General features: G+C 44.6%; 2 protein-coding genes across 6 annotated transcripts in view; both read right to left on the reverse strand.

Moving 5' to 3' along the window:
• Positions 1 to 20,006, reverse strand: part of UBOX5 (U-box domain containing 5) — a 30,521-nt gene extending 10,515 nt beyond the window's left edge. The window contains exons 1-2 of one of the 4 annotated variants that reach the window (XM_075066666.1): positions 19,902 to 20,006; positions 409 to 512 (exon numbers count right to left, since the gene is read on the reverse strand). In XM_075066666.1, coding sequence (XP_074922767.1) covers positions 409 to 462 — 54 coding nt within the window. In that variant the 5' untranslated portion in view covers positions 463 to 512; positions 19,902 to 20,006. Of the gene's footprint in view, positions 1 to 408; positions 513 to 3,730; positions 4,163 to 9,295; positions 9,573 to 13,030; positions 13,098 to 19,901 lie in introns of those variants that run through there. The other 3 variants (XM_032803066.1, XM_032803065.2, XM_075066667.1) reach the window with 3 other exon arrangements.
• FASTKD5 (FAST kinase domains 5) lies at positions 11,202 to 19,999 on the reverse strand. 2 transcript variants are annotated; one of them, XM_075066664.1, is made up of 2 exons: positions 19,902 to 19,999; positions 11,202 to 14,910 (listed from the first exon to the last, which is right to left on the reverse strand). In XM_075066664.1, the coding sequence occupies exon 2, from the start codon at positions 14,870 to 14,872 to the stop codon at positions 12,407 to 12,409; it is 2,466 nt and encodes an 821-aa protein (XP_074922765.1). In that variant the 5' UTR covers positions 14,873 to 14,910; positions 19,902 to 19,999; the 3' UTR covers positions 11,202 to 12,406. The 2 variants fall into 2 exon arrangements, with proteins under 2 accessions (XP_074922765.1, XP_032658955.1); XM_032803064.2 differs by lacking the exon at positions 19,902 to 19,999 and adding an exon at positions 19,039 to 19,262.
• Positions 20,007 to 20,510: the final 504 nt, after the last annotated feature.

Consider the following 20,510-nt stretch of genomic DNA (forward strand, 5'->3'; position numbering starts at 1 on the left):
CATCCAGTTTTGCACAATTAAAAGAAACCCTGTTATGTTTTTGCTGTAACCTACCTGGCCATGGCCCTTTAAGTGTGACGTGCAGAGAGATGCTCTTGTGGCATTACACTGAGATAATTCCAACAGACACTGCTCAGGTGTTTCCTGAGGGATTTCACCACAGAGCCTGGTGAGTAAAATTGGTTGTGTTTTCTTAGACAAGATTTGCACGAGCATCTGAGAATGCTCTTAATTAAGCAAACATTGCCACATTATCTCAAACACAAGTGATGTAGTGAGCGAGCATTCCTTTGTCTACTCTGTCCAGCAGAGACAAGCACTGCTTATTCTTTGCATCCAACCAAGGGATTCCAGAGCTGACCCTATATGCCTTAAACTACAGAAAACACAATGCTTTTTTATTTTTACCTTGTTGCAGTGAATTCTTGGCTTGAACTGTGGGAGGCAGATGTTTATTACCATATTGGCGGTTTGAGGGCTCACCTTCCAAGCATCAAAGTCAGCTGGTAAAACTAAAGGCAAAAGCAAAACACAAATGTTAGTGAACAGTGGAAAACAGGAGACTCTTGTGTAAAACAGTTCCTGAGTCACAGGTGAATTGCAAGTCTGACCGCTTACAAAATACAGTTCAAAATTTGAGTGAGTGAGGCTTTTAGCAACTCAAGAGAAACCCAAGTGAGTGTGTCTTGGGCAATTCTGGGTTAAGATGCAAGATCAAGTTAAAGTCATTCACGATTCAAAGGAGAAAAACATCTGACAAGGACGCCTAGGGAATGAGTGTTTTTATGAAAAGTTCTCATTTGTAAATAAACCGGAGATTAGAAGCAAGCCATATCCAAGGGGAGTGTGCTCTAGAGAGAGGAAGAGTTTGGTAGGGACTTAGTCCCTGCCCTGCCATCCATTCAACCTGACGGAGATTTTCAAAGGTGCCTAACTTTCAGCAGCCTAATTCCCTTTGTGTCTTTGCAAATCTTCCCTGCTAAGACCTTGGTCAAATCACTTAAGCACTCTGTGCCATAGTTTACACTATGCCCCTAGTCAGCATGGCCTAGGGGCTAGGGCACTGGTCTAGGAGTCAGAAGACCTATTCTTGTTTCTGCAATCAACTTGCGGCATGACCTTGAGCAAATCATTTCACATCTCTGTCCTTGTTATCCATCTTGTGTCTGTCTTGTCTACTTAGGTTGTAAACAAGCTGGGGGGCAGAAACTGTCTATGTGGTAGTAAAAGCACAATAGGATGTGAGGTCTCAACCAAGGGATCTGCATTATACTGTAATATAAATAAGTAACAATGCACAATGGCGTTGCAAGGATAAATGTTTCTAATGCTTCGAAATCCTCAGATGAAAGTTACTCTTGAATGCAAAATTAATAATTATTTAACAGCTGCTTTCTGTTATCCAACAGATCACTGGGTGCTTTAGGGAGATCAACAAAATTTTGAGCACTGATCAAGTCAACTCTTTCAAACATGTTCAGAAAAGGAAGCCAGGAGAACACACAATCTTTTGCATTCAAAGAACTGAAACTGGTTAGACATGATTCTTTTTAAAAATAAGATTCTCTGTAAAGTAAGAATTTTAACCTCCTAAAGAAGGTGTAAACCTCACTGCTTGGAGAAATCTTATAATCACATACTTGCAACTTCTATCAAGAACAAGGAACCTTTAAATGATTTCCAATGGAGGGTATTTGTTCAGCCTAACTGGATTTTTGCCAGCTCTTTTAGGTGTACAAAGGGATTATAAAATGAACTGAAGTCAGGTCAGCATGTAATGCTTCCTATACCTGTCTAGTAAACATGCAAGCATAATGCAGCCGGAACACTGATTAAGTGCAGATGTCAGAATACAGATACATGGTGACATCGGCTCTAAAGTCCAAATTCAATGTAAAAAAAAAAATCTCAAGCCACCCATGAAAGGGTGAGTTTGAAGCTTATGTTACCAATGCCTGCTTGATTGTTTTTGGCGGATCAGGCTGTGTGTGTGCTCAGAAGACGAGTGTGCTCACATGTAATAATGTTAATTTCACATAAGATAAACAGAGAGGCATTTTCAAGTTTCTATTTATTTTAAAAGTGTCAGGTCTGCAATCTATAGCAGTGCCAGGTTTACTGCTGGAACTACCATCTCTTGAAATGTAGAACTCTCTGTATATCTGTCCATTCCTGATCATTAAAGATCTCATGGAACTCTGGCCCATCCAGTTCAGCAACCCACAACTGGCAGGGACTAGCACTAGATAATTGAGAGGAAGGCACTAGCCATTCTATAGTGCAAAATTATGTTACAGGCTGTTCATAAGAGAAGTTTCTTCCTAACCACAGGCAGTTTCTGGCTGGCTTACATTCTAGGTTTAAATCCATTCTGAATATGTTTTACCCTATCCATTGAGAACATCCATAGTACAGTAAGTGCGTAGGCCTTTTTTGAATTCTATTAAACTCTTGGCCTCAACTGTATCTTGCAACAATTAGTTCCACAGGTTAATTATATATTGCATAGATGTTTTCTTGTCCAATTTACTGCCTTTAATTGTCCCCTTGTTCTTATACTTTGAGAAAGCATATGTATGAGTGTCCACTTAATCTTATCTGTCCCATTTGTTAGCATGTAGCTCTCCTCACAAATTGTTCTCTCCACACCTTTGAGAATGGTGCTGGTGAGATGAGAACACTATTTATCAGGCTAACCAATAATGTCTCACTGTTTCCTTGTACTCCCCCATCTGCCTGTTGGCATCAACATGTTGGCTCTTGTCTTATACTCAGGCCTGGTCTACACGGGGGAGGAGGAGGAGAATCGATCCAAGTTATGCAACTTCAGCTACGTTGCTGAAGTTACGTGACAGATGTAGCTGAAGTTGACGTATTTAGATCAACTTACTGCAGTGTCTTCACCACGGTGAGTCGACTGCTGCCACTCCCCCGTCGACTCTGCCTGCGCCTCTCGCTGAGCTGGAGTACAGGAGTCAATGGGAGAGTGCTTGGGGATGGATTTATAGCGTCTAGTCGAGACGCGATAAATCAATCCCTGCTGGATAGATCGCTGCCCACCAATCCGACCGGTAGTGAAGACATACCCTAAAGAGCTTACAATCTGAGGGTAAGGCCCATCTCTTTATGCTGTATTTGAACAGCACCTAGTGCAGCAGCGTCTTGCTCCACACCTGCAGCTGCTAGACCCTATGGTAATATAAACAAAACCACATCTCATCTGTCTCTGTTTCTGCTGCTTCTCATCTATAAGAATTAGTTTTGTCACTTTGGGATCTCAGCAGGGAGAAATATAGCTATATAAAAAACAAGAGCAATCTATTTATCTAGCAAGGCTCCTATGCTGATGCCCAGCACTGAAGTATCAGCTTTGGGCTGATATGATCATAGCAGCTTTTGAAGAGAACTCAGACTGTGCATTACCAACAGTGGTAATTTGGAGACAGTTCAGAGAAGAGTCATGAGATAGATTAAAGGATTAGAAAACATGCCTTATAATGATAGACTCAAGGAGCTTAAACTATGTAGCTTAACACAGCAAGGGTTAAAGGATGACTTGATTACAGTTTGTAAGTACCAACTTGGGGAACAAGTATTTAATAACAAGCTCTTCTATCTAGCAGACAAAGGTATTACGTGAACCAATGGCTGGAAATTGAAGATAGACAAATTCAGACTGGAAATAAGGTGTAAATTTTTCACAGAGTAATTAACTATTGGAACAACTTACCACGTTGCCAAGGTCATCATGGACTTTCCATCACCGGCAATTTTTAAATCAAGACTGGATGTTTTTCTAAAAGTTCTGCTCTAGGAATTCTTTTGGGGAAATTCTCTGGACTCTGTTATGCAGGAAGACCAGGTTAGATGATCAGAGTGGTCTCTTTTGCTTTTGGGATGTGTGGTGTCAAGGCTGATTCCGCACTATAGCAGTGAGTGCAGAAGGTGGGAGCCCGCAAGGATTTAAAAAATGAATGCTGGCCACTCCAGATTTGTATTAAACTCCCAAGGTTACAGCGTTTCTCTGACCCTGGCTTGCTAAATGCTGCCACCACCCAAATGCAAACCCCCTTTTTTGGAACTCAGGAAGGCGCACTTGGGAATTCCTTCCTCTGGGGTACCCTCAAACTCTTTCACTACCCCTTCGGGGAAGAGCTGAGAAAGAAAACAAAAGGAAATTAGCTGTTGCCACCAGCTAATTAAACAATATATGCACAAACCTCTTAGGACACCAAAAATCCAATCCTGTTCTTAAAAAAGGTAAATTTTATTAAAAACAAAAAAAAGAAAAATACATCTAGAACTTACACTTTTGCTCGATTTAAAAGAGCAATTCCAAAAATTAACCACCCAAAATAGCTTTTTGAGGGTTCAGCTTAAAGGTTACAAGCACACAAACACATCAGGGGTTAGCACAGAGGAGTTCACTAGCCAAAATAAACAAACAGAAATAAACCTAATCGCGACTTTCTAAACATTCCTGATCTACTTACACATCTGAGGGTCCCAAATAAGTAGTTCTAGGTATGAGCTGATGATCATACCTGGCTTAAAGCTTCTCATAGCATAACTGTTCCCTGTTCCCCTCTTTCACGAAGAGCCACAACAGAGACAAAGGGGTAGTCCCCCCACCCCATTTAAAAAAAGCTCTGGCCTTCCCACTGGCTCTTTGGTCAGGTGCCCACTCCCTTTCCTTTACCGGGGGGACTCTTTAATCCTTTACAGGTAAAGCAAACAGAGAACAAACACCAAGAGGGACTTCATAACTGGCTGGCTGGCGTTCAGAAAAGGGAGCTCTCTCCCCCTCCCCCGCCTTCATTTATCACATATGGCATCACAGGATAGAACGTTGTACAGCCCATGTAGGTGACCGCAGAATAACTGTTTCCACTGGAGTGATTTCCGACTCAGGAATGAAGTGAACTTCATAGTAATTTTGAAAAGGGGGTGTGGCTCCAACAGACGCACAGCTCAGAGCAACAGACATGTATGATACGTAGCTGAGTATTCTCTTCCTTTATTGAGAGGTGCAAGGAATATTCTGGTTGAGGGGCAATCCATTGTGACATAAGTGCCTGAATAGAGCTGTGCGCGTTGTGGTCAATGAGCAGCTCAAGTTCTGTTCAGTTTAAGGACTGATTTCCTTTGAGCGGAAACACTAGAGATTTAAAATAAACTGTGATACTATTTGAGATGAAAGTTATTCAGCTCAATAGGGTATCAGTAAGCTTGTCAGGCCTGTTAGCATGCACTGTAGCTTCTGTGCGCAAAGGTGAACTATATCTCCACTGAGGAGTGGGAAAAATTACAATAGGAGTAAGATGGGGGGGAGAAACCTCACCCCCACCAATCCTTTCAAACCCTAAAGTAATGACAGGTGGGGCTGGTAATACCACTTACTGTTAAGGCTGCCCAGCATTTTGTATCCTAAGATCCTTTTTTCAGTTGTTTATAACTTTGACAAACTTTAATCGTTTGGTTTTCCACACCGGGCGTCTCCTTCAGGTTGAATATTTTGTTTTAAATTTCAGCCGGAACAGTTCAGCTGTTCTTGAGAGCAAGGCTTGGAAAAATTATGATTTGCACATGTTAATAGCTATGTTTTCTCTGAAAAGCTCTAGTGCCCCCATGCTTTGGAGCAGGGACTTGAAGTTTGGCAGGGGAGCGGCCTTTGGGCCAGGGATGTGCTTTTTGCCTGTTAATTTGTTGTTTCTTTGTGAAAATCTGCCCAAATTTAGCCAAATTAAAGCCTTTCAAAAAAACGTAAGTTCACACAAGCTCAATATAGACTCTATTTTAGCAGCTAAATTCCCGAAAGATCCCATCCACACTGGGTGTGCTCCAGCCCAGAGATGGACAGGACTTTCCCTGCTGTGGACTATGCTGGGTCCAGGCACCTGAATTGAGAGCAAGACGACTTTCCCTCCTGTGCTCTCAATGCTCTCTCTGTTGGGCCCGAGGAACCTGACGAAGGAGGTTACTTGATTCAAATGCAGAGGGACAAGAGCGGGACCTGGGGGAATGGAAGAAGAGCGAGTAGCTTGGAGTAAGGAGCATGTTGGGATGTGGTGGGAGGAGAAGACTTGGACTGGAGACTGGCAATGGGGGGGGAGGGAAGACTGGAATTAGCTGGGCAAAGAAACTGGGAGCGAAACTGAATGCGTGTGTGTGTGGGGGTGACTACAAGGGGCTAGGAGGTGTGGGGAGACTGGGATCGGATGAGGAGGTGGGAGGAGACTGGGATTAGCTGGACAAGACAGACTGAGTGGGGTTGAGGGGAGACATCTGGTGAGGACTCAGATAAGAACTGGGATTGGCTGCACAAAAAGTCTGGGACAAAGAGACAGGTGAACACAGACTAGAATGAGGCCAGGGAGGGAAATTGGAACCGGGATCCAGTGGGAACAGGGAACATGGGCAGCATGAGGGAGAGAAAAAAAAATCAGATGAGGGGGGAGAACTGGGAATGGCTGAGCAAGGAGACTGGAAGGAAGACTCCAGAGGGGTGAGACTAGGAACTTGCTGGGCCTGAGGAGTGGAGACTGGGACGAGCTGGCGAAGATTGGGACATGGTGAGGTTGGAGGGGATGGTGCAGAAATGATTGCATTTCGGGGGGGAGGGAATGGGTTGCACAGGCAACCATAATTCTGACATTTGACATAGTTTTGTCTGTAGTATTACAGCAGGATCTACCACCTCTACTACACTGAAATCTCTCTCAGATTATAGAATATTACAGGATGGTCACTCTGAAGCCTAGGATGTCTGACGAGTCAGTGGGAAGTGATGGAAACCCCTACAATCGTAGCTGAGAGCTCTCTCTCTTTAGAATATCACCAGTTTCCAACATCATGTGAAAGAAAGTGTAGAATCAAATGAAGTAAAAATCTTAAACAAACCAAACTGTACCATAGACTCTCTATGGATAGTGATTCCATGCTCTAATAAGAATACAGCAGTAGGGAATAATACTGACCACCTGACCAGATGGTGACTGTGAAATGCTCAGGGAGATTAGAGAGGCTATTAAAATAAAAAAAACTCAATAATAATAATAGTAATGGGGGATTTCAACTATCCCCATATTGACTGGGTACATGTCACCTCAGGACTGGATGCTGAGATAAAGTTTCTTGACACCTTAACGGACTGCTTCTTGGAGCAGCTAGTCCTGGAACCCCCAAGAGGAGAGGTAATTCTTGATTTAGTCCTAAGTAGAGCACCGGATCTGGTCCATGAGGTGAATATAGCTGGACCGCTTGGTAATAGAGACCATCATATAATTAAATTTAACATCCCTGTGGTGGGAAAAACACCACAGCAGCCAACACTGTAGCATTTAATTTCAGAAAGGGGGACTACACAAAAATGAGGTTACTTAAACAGAAATTAAAAGGTACAGTGCCAAAAGTGAAATCCCTGAAAGCTGCATGGAAACTTTTTAAAGACACCATAATAGAGACTCAACTTAAATGTATTCCCCAAATTAAAAAAACATACTAATATCACCAAAAAAAGTGCCACCATGGCTAAACAACAAAGTAAAAGAAGCAGTGAGAGGCAAAAACGCATCCTTAAAAAGTAGAAGTTAAATTCTAGTGAGGAAAATAGAAAGGAGTAAACTCTGGCAAATGAAGTGTAAAAATACAATTAGGAAGAATTTGAAGAACAAAAAAAGAATGTGAAGAATAGTCAGTCAAAGAATAAAAAATTTCTTGCTATTACTTTTTAAAGTACATCTGAAGCAAGAAGCCTGCTGAACAATGTGTGGGGCCAATGGACAATCAAGATGCTAAAGGAGCACTCAAGGACAATAAGGCCATTGCAGAGAAACTAAATGAATTCTCTGCATCGGTCTTCACAGCTGAGGATGTGAGGGAGATTCCCAAACCTGAGCCATTCTTTTTAGGTGATAAATCTGAGGAACTGTCCCAGATTGAGGTGTCATTAGAGGAGGTTTTGGAACAAATTGATAAACTAAAGAGTAATAAGTTACCAGGACCAGATGATATTCACCCAAGAGTTCTGAAGGAACTCAAACATGAAATTGCAGAATGAGTAGATAATTTTTTCACCTCTACCTCGATCCAACGCTGTCCTTGGGAGCCAAAAAGTCTTACTGCGTTATAGGTGAAACTGCATTACATCAAACTTGTTTTGATCCACAAAAGTGCGCAGCCCCCCGCCCCCGAGTGCTGCTTCACCATGTTATATCTGAATTTGCATTATATCGGGTCGTGTTATATGAGGTAGAGGTGTAACTGTAGTCTGCAACTTATCATTTAAATGATCTTCTGTACCAAATGATTGGAGGCTAGCTAATGTGATGCCCATTTTTAAAAAGGGCTCCAGAAGAGATCCTGGCAATTACAGGCTGGTAAGTCTGATTCAGTACCAGGAAATGGTTGAAATTATAGTAAAGAACAAAACTGTCAGACACATAGATGAACATAATTTGTTGGGGAAGAGTCAACAGGGTTTTTGTAAAGGGAAATCATGCCTCACCAATCTACTAGAATTATTTTAGGGGGTCAACAAGCATGTGGACAAGGGGGATTCAGTGGATATAGCAGAGCTTTGGAGCAGAGCCCACAGCTGGAGCGCAGACCAGGAGGTTTTATGCCCAGAGCTGGAGCATAGCCGGAGAAGAGCAATAAAAAAATTTGATTGCTCCAAATCTCTGGGATATAGTGTACTTAGATTTTCAGAAAGCCTTTGACAAGGTCCCTCACCAAAGGCCCTTAAGCAAAGTAAGCAGTGATGGAATTAGAGGGAGGTCCTTTCACGGATTGGTAACTGGTTAAATGATAGGAAACAGAGTAGGAATAAATGGTCAGTTTTCAGAATTGAGAGAGGTAAACAGTGGTGTCCACCACGGGTCTTACTGGGCCCAGTCCTATCTGACATATTCATAAATGAACTGGAAAAAGGGGTAAACAGTAAGTGGGCAAAATTTGCAGATGATACAAAGCTACTCAAGATAGTTATGTCCCAAGCAGACTGCGAAGAGCTACAAAAGGATTCCTCAGAACTGAGTGACCGGGCAACAAAATGGCAGATGAAATTCAGTGTTTATAAATGCAAAGTAATTCACATTAGAAAACAATCCCAACTATACATATAAAAGAATGGGGTCTAAACTGGTTGTTACCACTCAAGAAAGAGACCTTGGAGTCATTGTGGACAGTTCTCTGAAAACATCCACTCAGTGTGCAACGGCAGTCAAAAAAGCGAACAAAATGTTGAGCATCGTTCAGAAAGAGATCGATAATAAGACAGAAAATATTACAGTACCTCTATATAAATCCATGGTACACCTACATCTTGAAGACTGCATGCTGATGTGGTCACCCCAGCTCAAAAGAGATATACTGGAATTGGAAAAGGTTCAGAAAAAGGGAAAAACAAATGATTTGGGGGATGGAACAGCTGCCATATAAGGAGAGATTAATAAGACTGGGACTTTTCAGCTTGGAAAAGAGACAACTAAGGGGAGGGGGGGACATGACAGAGGTCTAGAAAATCATGACTGGTGTGGAGAAAGTAATAAGGAAGTGTTATTTACTCCCTCTCATAACACAAGAGCTAAGTTTCAGAGTAGCAGCCGTGTTAGTCTGTATCTGCAAAAAGAACAGGAGTACTTGTGGCACCGTAGAGACTAACAAATTTATTTCAGCATGAGCTTTTGTGAGCTATAGCCACCAATTTGGCAAATTTTGCAACAAAAAACCTCCAAAAACAGACTCCAAAGAGAGACTGCTGAACTCGAATATGCAAATTAGATATAATTAACTCAGGCTTAAACACAGACTGGGAATGGTTGGGTCATTACACTAATTGAATCTATTTCCCTATGTTAAGTTCTCCTCACACCTTCTATGGGTCATCTTAATTATCACTTGAAAAGTTTTTTTTCTCCTGCTGATAGCTCATCTCAATTGATTGGACTCTTCCTGTTGTTGTATACTTTCACTTTTCACGTTCTGTATGTATGAGAATATCCCTGTCTGTGTGTTCATTCTATGCATCGAAGGAATGAGCGTAGCTCACGAAGCTCATGTTCAAATGAAATTAATAGGCAGCAGGTTTAAAACAAATAAAAGGAAGTATTTTTTCCACACAACGCACAGTCACTCCGTGGAACTACTTGCCAGAGGATGTTGTGAAGGCCAAGACTATAACAGGGTTCAAAAAAGAACTAGATGAGTTCTTGGAGGATAGGTCCATCAATGGCTATTAGCCAGGATGGGCAGGGATGGTGTCCCTAGCCTCTGTTTGCCAGAAGCTGGGAATGGGCGACAGGGGATGGATCACTCAGTGATTACCTGTTCTGTTCATTCCCTCTGGGAGACCTGGCATTGGCCACTGCCAGAAGACAGGATACTTGGCTAGATGGACCTTTGATCTGACCCAGTATGGCCCTATGTTCTTATCGGTAGGATTTATGGGCTGCTGCCATCCAAATTTTACTTTCTCAGGCTTTTTGACTTTATGAATAATACCTGTTTGGTGTACCCCTACAGTAAGGCATATATCTATGCTATACCAAGAGTCCTAGACCACTGGGATGTCAAAGGTACTTCAACTAATTACCACCTTTACATGACAGCTACTTTGCAAGCAACAGTTCATTGGTTGTAGGAGACAGACTGAAGAGATGGTGGATTGCTTGGTCTAACTGCCACAGCTGAGCACCCAAACTACCACCCACACAGATCTCCCAGCACAATGCCCCAGTCAATACAACCACCGACTCAATTCAACTGGCATGCACAATAATCCCCAAAAGACACAGACACTCCCCTCAGCACACAACCCTCATTCACCACCCGCACAAACTAATACTTTTTCCAGAACGGTCACTCGGAGGCCTAGAATGTCTGCTGAGTCAGCGGGAAGACAGGGAAACAGCTGAAAGCGCATTTTGTGTACAATGTTGCAAGGTTCAATCATATCTGGGCCCAGTGAGAACCAGACGGAATGCTGGAGTCCAAAGGTTCGGTGGTGGTTGGACTGTGACAGCTGATGATAGGAAGTGGGACTAACAAAGAGGTGGCTCTGCCTCCAGTCAGGGGCAACTCTGGGCACAAAGTTTGCGGCACACATACAAAGGGCAACATTGCATCACAGCACGTGAAAATAAGAGCCCCCATATTTACTCACATAACTTTACCAATTACACCCAAGCGACAGCACAGGCTTCCCGCTACTAGCATGGTTTATTAGTATGGGATCCGAAATAAAACATGGCATAAAATAAGAGGAAGACGATAATTTACATAATGCTCCAAAATGTGCTAGGACCTTTAGAGAGCAAAGACCTATTCCCTGTCCCCAAAGATTTTAGCATCTAATTTTAGATGTGATGCAATAAGTATATCAGCTAAGCAGGTGAGGACTAAAATCCTCTTTTAATCTACAGAATAGATAGGCTAGACAGCAGCAGTACAAGCTTCTGCCACACTGCCTGGTCTATGTGATTCAACCCAACTTGGAGGAACCACTTAGGATGGATAGTTGGATTTCTAGGCCGTTCAGCCTTTACCTATGTGAGTCAGACTGCCATCAACACGGCTAATTAGTACCAACATAATTGGGGGTTGTGTAAGGCGAATGCCTCTCCACTGACAGTGATCCAAGACCTATGTTCCCTCTAAGCCTTTTTGTGTGTGTACACATGCATGAGAAACCAATGGCCAACACAACAGTCTCTCTCCCATCCCCCTCCTCTCCAGCACTCATGCTGTCAACCCAGCCCCATGCCACTCACCAGCTCTCTCACTTTCGCTATAAGCCCAAGAAAGGGGAAGCCCTGGAATCCTTCCCATACATCTGCAAACTAGAAGCACTGGAAGGAGCCAAGGCACAGGGAAGCCCATTTCCCTGACAACCAGACCAATGTGGTAGGTACCCATGGGCAAGAGGTGTCGGTAGCACAGGGCATACGCACAATTTAGAATTCACCAATTCTCCTCCAGATGACTGCACTGATACATCACCCTCAAGGAGGGGCTGGTTTTCACACACTGAGCAACCAAACCCACTGGCTCTCGCTTGAAAGGAAAAGGTGTTGTGAATAAAAGAGTATGTTATCAGAGATTTTATTTGTAACAGAATCATTCTGGGATCTCCTTACAAGTTGAACAAGCTTGGGATTTACAGCTGTAGATGAGGCAGCAGGATGAACCTGCTAACATGGTTGTCAAGTCTCTGCCTGCATGCTCTGCCTGCAAAGCAGCCACCAAAGTTACTCACTCTAAGAGAGGGACCATTTTAAACAGTGAAGAGAGACAGAGACAGAAGCATCTGTATGGCTATTTCACTCTGTACAGCCAGGCAGATTCCCCTTCAGAACTTGATTCAGACATTAATTTGTCAAACAGCTTTTTGATTGCACTGTTATTCTTAAAGAACCGAGTTGAACACTTTGTGGTGCAGGTAGCTCAGTTTCTCTGAATGGGTCCGTCTGAGCAAAGGAAGCCATTCCCAAAAGGGCAGCTCGACTACCACATATCCCAGTTTCTGTAGCTGCCTCCTTTTCAAGCTATGTAGTCCCAACAACTGTTTAGAACCATAACAATAGTGGTTCCTGTTTGACACCTGAATGGCTAGCTTCATGCCTCTGGGCTGCAGCCTTAGCTGGGAGGGACAATTTTCAGGAGAGGTCTTTGATTTGGTCAAGACATTCAAAATAGTGTCAGTCAGAGGAACCTCATATGAAAATGCAGAATGATTCCTAATGGGTGGAGCCTGCTTCTGTTCTACTGCCTCCTTCTGGCTATAAGTCTCTGTCTGAGTTTTATTACCCACAAGTGACTTGCCACTGGACTTCCCCTTCAGCAGCTGATTCATTAAGTTATCTGTGAGACTGACTCCAATGTCCTGCAGTTCTCCTTTAGCTGCTGCGGCAGCTTCTAAGTTAAAAGGTAACGGCTTTCGGTCTGTGCCCAAGTGGACCTCCATATCATCTGATCTAGTGTGAGGCAAAATCATGTGGTGTTTGACATACTGGGGTCCACCTAACATTACCTCAAGTAGAGAGAGAGCTTCCGTCACTTCCGGCTTTATGCAGATTTCCTTCTTCGTAAAATTCCACAGCATCTCAGTAACCTCTTGCCGAAACTGTGGCGTAAGGCGATTACCTTTGTAATCTGGGCACTCTATCTCTACACTGCCATCAAGAGTGAACAGGTCCTTTTTAAGTTCAAATTTACTCTCTCTGGTTAACTGAATAAATTCAGCACTCAGAGCGTAATCTATCAGGTCATCTGGGAAGTGCCCAGCAAATGCCAGAGCCAACAAACAGGTGAGGAGATGTTCTGGGAACTTCTCAAATTCATGCATCTTTCTGTACACCTGCTCTATGAGGCTGGAGTAAAACCTCTCTGCATTAGGCGGCTCATAATTCAGGCATCCGAATGACCACAAGAATTTAGCAACATCTTTACTACGGCAATACATCACCCTGGAAGGCAACGAAGAAGCTACTGCATTCATAATCCCTTCATCGAGGTAATGCAAGGCTGAACAGGCAAGAGTTATGTGCATGACACCCTGAATGCCTATAGTACCAATCCGAGGAGGAATGACTTTCCCAAGTTGCTTCAAGAATTCTAAATGATCGACATGAGTATAGCGGAACATCTTAAGTACATTCACTAAAGCATAATTGCTCATGTCTGCCATTTGGCCTGACACCTTGTCTCCAATTTTTCTCATGACATGCTCAGAAAAGGCACTGTTGGACTTGAAGAAACCTAAGGAAATGGTGCCCACTTCCTCCAAGTTGAAGGAATCCAAGTACTTTAACACTAAAATCTCCAACTTCTGCATTAAATCCTGGGGCACACTCCGACCTTCGCCTATGATATAAATCAGCTGAACAAGCTGAGGCAAGGTGAGGTCTTTCCAATGCAAGTTAACATAACTGAAGGAGATCTGTAAATAGTGAGGCACACTGCGTCCCAAGCAGCGCCACAGGTCAGCCACCAGCAGTAGCTGATCCAAGCTCATGTCCCACACCTGACGGCAAAATTCAGTCTCATACACATTCAGCATGGAGTGGGTTGGTGGAATGCCTAAACGGATAAAGGCCTTTAAAATGTCAGTGAGTTCTGAGATGCTAAACAGCTGGATGTTTTCAACTGCATAACGACACAGCATCATAAACTTAGTATTGGACCTCACCATCACATGCTGCTCCACTGGCAAACAGCTCAGCTTGCAAAAATATTGCACTATGGTTCCTGGGATCAGGCCACTCTTAAGAACAGTTACTTTATGTAATATCAAGTCACCTTCTTCTAGAGGAAGGACCTGCAAGGTCTCAGACTTGTCATAACTTAGAGATTGGTATTCGGGTCTGTGCTTCTGAAACATTCTGGGGTCTTCCTTAGAGTCATAGGTCTCCAGTTTGTCTTCCTTGGGCTCCAGCATGGTTGGAGGCTCTGAGTTAGCCTGTGTGGAAAGAGTTTTATGGAACTTCAGATCCAGCAAGGTGCGTTTTGTGTTTGACTGGCTTTGAGAACAGGCGATGCTACGTGTATTCTGAAACTGCTTAGCACTGATGCTGGAGAATTCACTTCCAAGTGGCCCTTTACTACCGTCACAGTTTCTAGCAGCATTCTGATGGGATGCGGTTTTGATTCCTGTGTAGGCCGATGGATTATAAAGTACTCTGTACTCCAGAGGGTTCAGCAATCTGATAGAAGCCTCAGCTTTAGCATCTGTGTCACTCACTTCAGGGCTCTCATCCTCCTTTTGCTTTCTAATAGGAATTCTCTTCTTGGTCCCACACTTGGTTGTAGTTGAAAATGCAACCATGCTGCGAACGCCTCCTGGAAATCTTCGACATGTTATCACTGTAGCCATGGATCACAACTTACTGGGCTCAGAATTGTCTCCAGGTACTGAAAAAAGGGCAGATGAAGAATGAGTGGCTTCCATCTATCATGATGCATTTTTTAAAAACATAACCTTTAACACTACAGTACGTTAGATGGTGTGAGAGTGTCTTGGTTTCCCACATGGTTCACAAAGAATTACTGAGTATCAGGTATTTTCCTGCAAGTCAGCAGCTGAGAGTACTGTCCAAAACTACCACATGCAAACTCTACCCAAGATCAACAACTCAAGTTATTTTGCAAAATGGAAGACCTGATGCATTATGGAATTGATAGGATTGGCAATGCAACTGTTACAGATAACTTATAAAATGGCTCTCAGCTTAGGGGAAACGTTTCTGTTTCTTCAGTTGGTGAAAGGACCTAAGGTACTTTTAACTCATTTTTAAAACTGATTAGATTTCAAGCTGAGTGTGTCCCTTTAACATTTTTATAACTCTGTGTCATCAAAGCTCTAACAATTCCATTAAACTGTTTCAAAAGACTCCATTCTATTAAGAAGCACCAGCCAGAACCCCAGTAGTTCTGAAAACGAGGCCCAAGGACAAGCATTGCTCCACAGATGGAAGTATTCTGAGACTACATAATGTAAGGCTGGGGTATTGGGAGGGGAGGTGGATACAGGAGAAGGTCTCTCTCTTATGAAGTGGTGCACAGAATGAAAGCTGGAGTGGAACTAGCTTGCCAGAAGGATTGGCTCCCTACCAGCAAAACAAAAGTAAATGGCTGCTGTTAGTGACTGTTCACACTGCTAGGGAAGAAAAGCAGCCCAAGAATCAAGGAGATTGGGGAGGGGGAGGACAATAAAAAGCATGAGAGAAACCCCCCCAAAGTCACAAGCTGCTGTTCCACTATCACACACTGTAAATTAGTACTCAGAAGAACTGTAAAGATACCAAAGAGAGTTCCACTCTTTAGGCCTGGGGAAGTTTTCTACAGGTTTAGATGACACAGTGCTTAAAACGCTAGTTGCCACCCAGGGCCATGGCTATAAGAGTGCTCTCACCACTGCTACTGCAGATGCAAGGCAACAATGGGAAAATTGCCAAAACAAAAATCTAGTGTAGCCATCCTGGGTAAGCAGCCAATTTAGCCTCTTTAGGATGAGTCAGATGGTGATTAGCTACAGCACCAGGTCACTGCTCTGTGTAAAATATACTTCCCCCGCCCTGTGTGGCTAACCCTGAGGAGGTATTAGACAGCCATCTTCTAGCATTTTCAACTTCCTTGAAAGCTCACTTTCTTTCTTTCATTACTTAGAAGAAAGATGTGTTGGAACTGCGGGATGCCAAGTAATCAGGGAAGCCAAAGCTCGGTGAAGACACTACAACAGCAACATGCATTAGCTTCTGTGCTCCCCTGCACAACAGCCTCCGGCCACAGGGACAGTAAGGTGCTATAGATGCCTTTCTGAGTCTGCATAAAAACAGAGCTTCCTGACTGAGGACAAGCATGTCACACCCATGACAAGAAAAAAGAAGAAAAAAAGCCTAGTAAATGCTTAGCTGAGTTTTATGCAGAATTCCCCATCGTAGCAGCCATAAAAAAAACCAGACCAGTAGTGCCCTCTCACAGTGCTTCATTTATCATTTATCCTGCTTTTCTTAGCCATGTTGCATAGGGTGCCTCACTCACGTTTTCTGTCGCTGGAAGAATGGCAACATGGAGGTGGCAGGAGGAGGTTTAGAACAGGAGAGTGCAAAAAGGTGAAAATACAACTTGGGTGAAGAGACTGAGACCAGAGGAGAAAGCAAAGGAAGAAGGGAAATGGTTATCGTGAGAAATCAAAGCAGAAAAAGAAAGAAATTAAGAAAGAATTAAAGAAAAGATTGCTAGAAAAGAGGACGTTTTAGACATTTTATTAAATATTAAATAAAAAAATATTAAAGGGTAGATAAAACTCATTTGCAGCTACTCCTGTCTGACGCCTTATCTGTGTCTAAATCACATTGGTTAGGGCAATAATTGTGTGCTGTGCTGACATGAACAAAGACAAAGTTAGACCTCAGTGTTAAACCCAAAACCAGCTTCCTCATAAGAGTTCAGGCTGTTGGTAGCCCAAGAGAAGATCAGACAAGATCATAATGGTTTCTTCAGTCTTGATGGCTCTGAATCACAGCAATACACTGTGCTTGGGACTTTGGCTAATGCTGCAGAAAGCAACAGCTCATCCTATGTGTGAGAATGCCACCCAATCCCTCTAATCTATCAAATGCTCTGATAAACAAAACAAAACACCCCCCCCCACCACCTCTCAGTACACATACAAGAAAAATAAAGCAAATAGCCATTACATATTGGCACAATGCAGGCCCCAGCAAATCCACTGTCAACAGCAGGTAGGAATCTTTTCTCTGACCTTCCCTATCAATGCCTGCCAAACTCAAGATTTCGTTTAACAACAAAAACATTTTTAGCTCTTAGGGTTGTCAGGACAACCTGGAGTTAAGTGTAACTGACATAGAGCCATCCTCCCATGTCTCTTGACAGATAGCCTGGAATGGTAGAAGTACGATCTGTGTAAGACCCAAACTCTGGCCCCAGGGCGTAGCCTGAGTAGTTAGTATGTATACTGGGAAGCACCTGCTCAGTAGAGGCCCACCCATCTCTGAAACCAGCTCCTCTTCCAGAAGTCTGCTGGAGCTTGAATTAGGTGAGCTTTGTGGCCCAGTATAAGCTAGTTGTTGACTGTCAGACCACTTTAAGTGCAGGATACGCAGGTTTCTTTACAGTCTATTTTTTGGTGTTTTGTGTGTGCTCTACATTAATTATTCCACTAACAACGCATACGTTCACTGATGCAAGGAATGCCATCTATTAAAAATAAATTAATCTATTTTGCTCTTCTAGCCAAGAATCTCAAAGCACTTTGCTACCGTTAGTGAACTAACCTTCAAAAGATTCCTATGAGATGATTATCTCTATTCTACCCAGAGGAAAGTGGATCACAGAGCCAGTCAATGATGTGCCCAGGGTCACAGGGCTCACCAGAATCATGCTAGGAACCCTGTTAGAATGGTTAAAACAAATCAGAAGTGCGTTGGGAAGGTAGTATGTAGCGTTAAGAGTTTATTCACTGGTCCCTTGATTTCAAATCCATGGAACTAGCCCTCCTGAGAGCCAACAGAAGAACAAGAAGAAGAGACAGAAAAAGGAGGGGGAGGGACAGTGGACAAGAAATGCCAAGTCTTGAGAGAAAGACACTTTAGAATCTTTCTTGCTCATCACTTAATCTATGTTACTCGCATCGAATCCCAACAACGTGCCAGATGAACTTTCAAGCTAGTCCTTCATTTCCTCCTCCAAATGTATTTTCTTATATAGGTCCCCCTTCCCACCACCAATGACACATGCCAGCCTCAATGCCCTTTGTTCCTTCCTGCTCTCACACCTTTGTACTCCTTCCTATGCTCTGCTCCATGTGTAAACAGGCTGCCAACATCTCCTCTTCTCTCCATTCAAATCCCTCCTGGAAACTCACTTCTGCCATGTAATGTATGAGAAACAAGTTAAAGAGCAAACATAACTGGACCCCTCAAGCTGCATGCATGTCTTATGAAGTCCCAAGAGATGACACTGTCCATCTTATCCTTCCTCAGCCCCTTCCTTCTGACCCACATTTTGTGGGTCAGGTCTAATACAGGCTCCAATCCTGCAGTAGATCTGGATGGCTGGACACATGTGGAGCACCAAGGATGACAAATGGTTCCAATTGTGCTGATTAAGTTGCAGAACAGGAGCCTCAGACTATACGTTCTATGGGACAGGAACGGTACCTTTCCTGGAGTCCGAAGCATCTAATACACTTTTGGACACTCAAAAATTACAAATATACACTTGATAACTAACATTAAGAAATCTTTGTGTCATTCCCACTTGGAGTACATTTCCCATTAGTGTCTCACTGCTATGTATCACATAAGTTATGTATTACACACTATGCTAGCCCCATCAATTAAAAAAGGAAGGGATGATATTATCTTCCAACAAATACCAGGAAATTTGGACCCAAATGTTAAAATTAGGCGTAAAATTACATATTTTATATAGGATTCAGGTTTGGCTAAGAGTATAACTAATGCCTGTAAAGTGGGTTAAGGACGAAGGAATGACTAAAAAAGCACCTGTGCTCACCAGAGCTGCTCCAATCGTGTATTCAGAGTATTTGGAGGGGTGAGAACTCCATGGTGTGTTTCACACCCAGGAATCATGGAGAATTAGATACAGGTGCCTGCTGCCACCTGGTGTTGAACAAGGCAGACACATGAGGGAACATGAAGGCTAAACTTTGGATAGAAGAGCTCGCGATTAGCACCGTGTGGGGTCACCTACAGTGACCAGACAACAAGTGTGAAAAATCGGGACAGGGCATGGGCGGTAATAGGAACCTATATAAGAAAAAGACACAAAAATCGGGACTGTCCCTATAAAATCAGGACATCTGGTCACTCTACTCCCCAGGAGCACCTGACCCGCGCTACAGAAGGCAGCATGAGCAGGACCAGGCGTGAACGACACACGCAGGAAGCGATGTGCCCCTGCATTACCACAGGGGTCAGACCCAGTGATCGGCTGCAGAGGGGGGTAGCACCAGGTCCCGGCAGGGCTGCGTGGCCTGCCTGAGCGAGCGGGGCAGTCACGCGTGTCCCGCCCGGCAAGGACATCGGTACGTGTCTGCACACGCACGGGGCGCAAGCAACACGCGGGAGGCGGCAGCGCACCTGTGCAATGCGTGTGCGCGGGGCACGCCTGCCCCGGGCCAGTGCACACGCAGCACACGGGGAGCAGCAGCAGTGCTCACGCGCCGGGCACACGCCACGGGTGTAACGTGTGTGCGGGGCAAGCCCGCTCCCCCCCCCCCCCCCCCCTGCAGCGCGGAGCCCGAAAGGGCGCTGGCGTGACAGGGACACTCCGAGGGCGCGCGCCCGGGCGCGAGCGGGGGGCGAGGCCAGTGGGGTCCGGGCCTCTCCTCCGGGCCCGAGGTTCTCTGGCCGCACTCCCCAGGGCCCGCCGTCCCTGCTCCGTTGCCGGGGTCTCGCCCTCCTGCTGGCAATCACTTCTTCTGTCCTCCGTCGCCGCGAACGCTTCGCGTCACTGACCCTCGCCGCGACGGGCCGCGAGAGGGGCCGGGCCGCGGCTGTAATAGGGGGCGCCGTGCCTGCGGCGTCGGCGTGGGCCCGCCAGAGGGCGCTCGCTTCCCGCAAGGCCGACTGGGCCCCGCCCACCTCCTCCGCGAGGTCTGCGCTTGTGGCCGGCGCCTGGGCCGAGAGTCGAGCCCGCTCGGCGCGCCTGGCTCGGGCATCAGCGCCAACTGGGGGCACGCCCTTGCCACCTGTTGTCATGCCAACGCCACCCGATGTCACGCCCTTGCCACCTGTTGTCATGCCAGCGCCACCCAATGTCATGTCTTTGCCAGTTGGGGTCATGCCAGCCTCATGCTAACACCAACATGCCATTGCCACGCCACTGCCACGCTTTGTCATGTCTCAGCCATGTTGGGATCGGCACCACCATGTTGCATAACGGACACTTGACAAAATTACCATCACGCTAGTGTTACATAGTGTAACGTTTCTGCCACCTGGGGGCATGCCAGTATCATGCCA

This window comes from Chelonoidis abingdonii, chromosome 5, assembly GCF_003597395.2.
Source record: "Chelonoidis abingdonii isolate Lonesome George chromosome 5, CheloAbing_2.0, whole genome shotgun sequence".
Classification (NCBI taxonomy): Eukaryota; Metazoa; Chordata; order Testudines; family Testudinidae; genus Chelonoidis; species Chelonoidis abingdonii.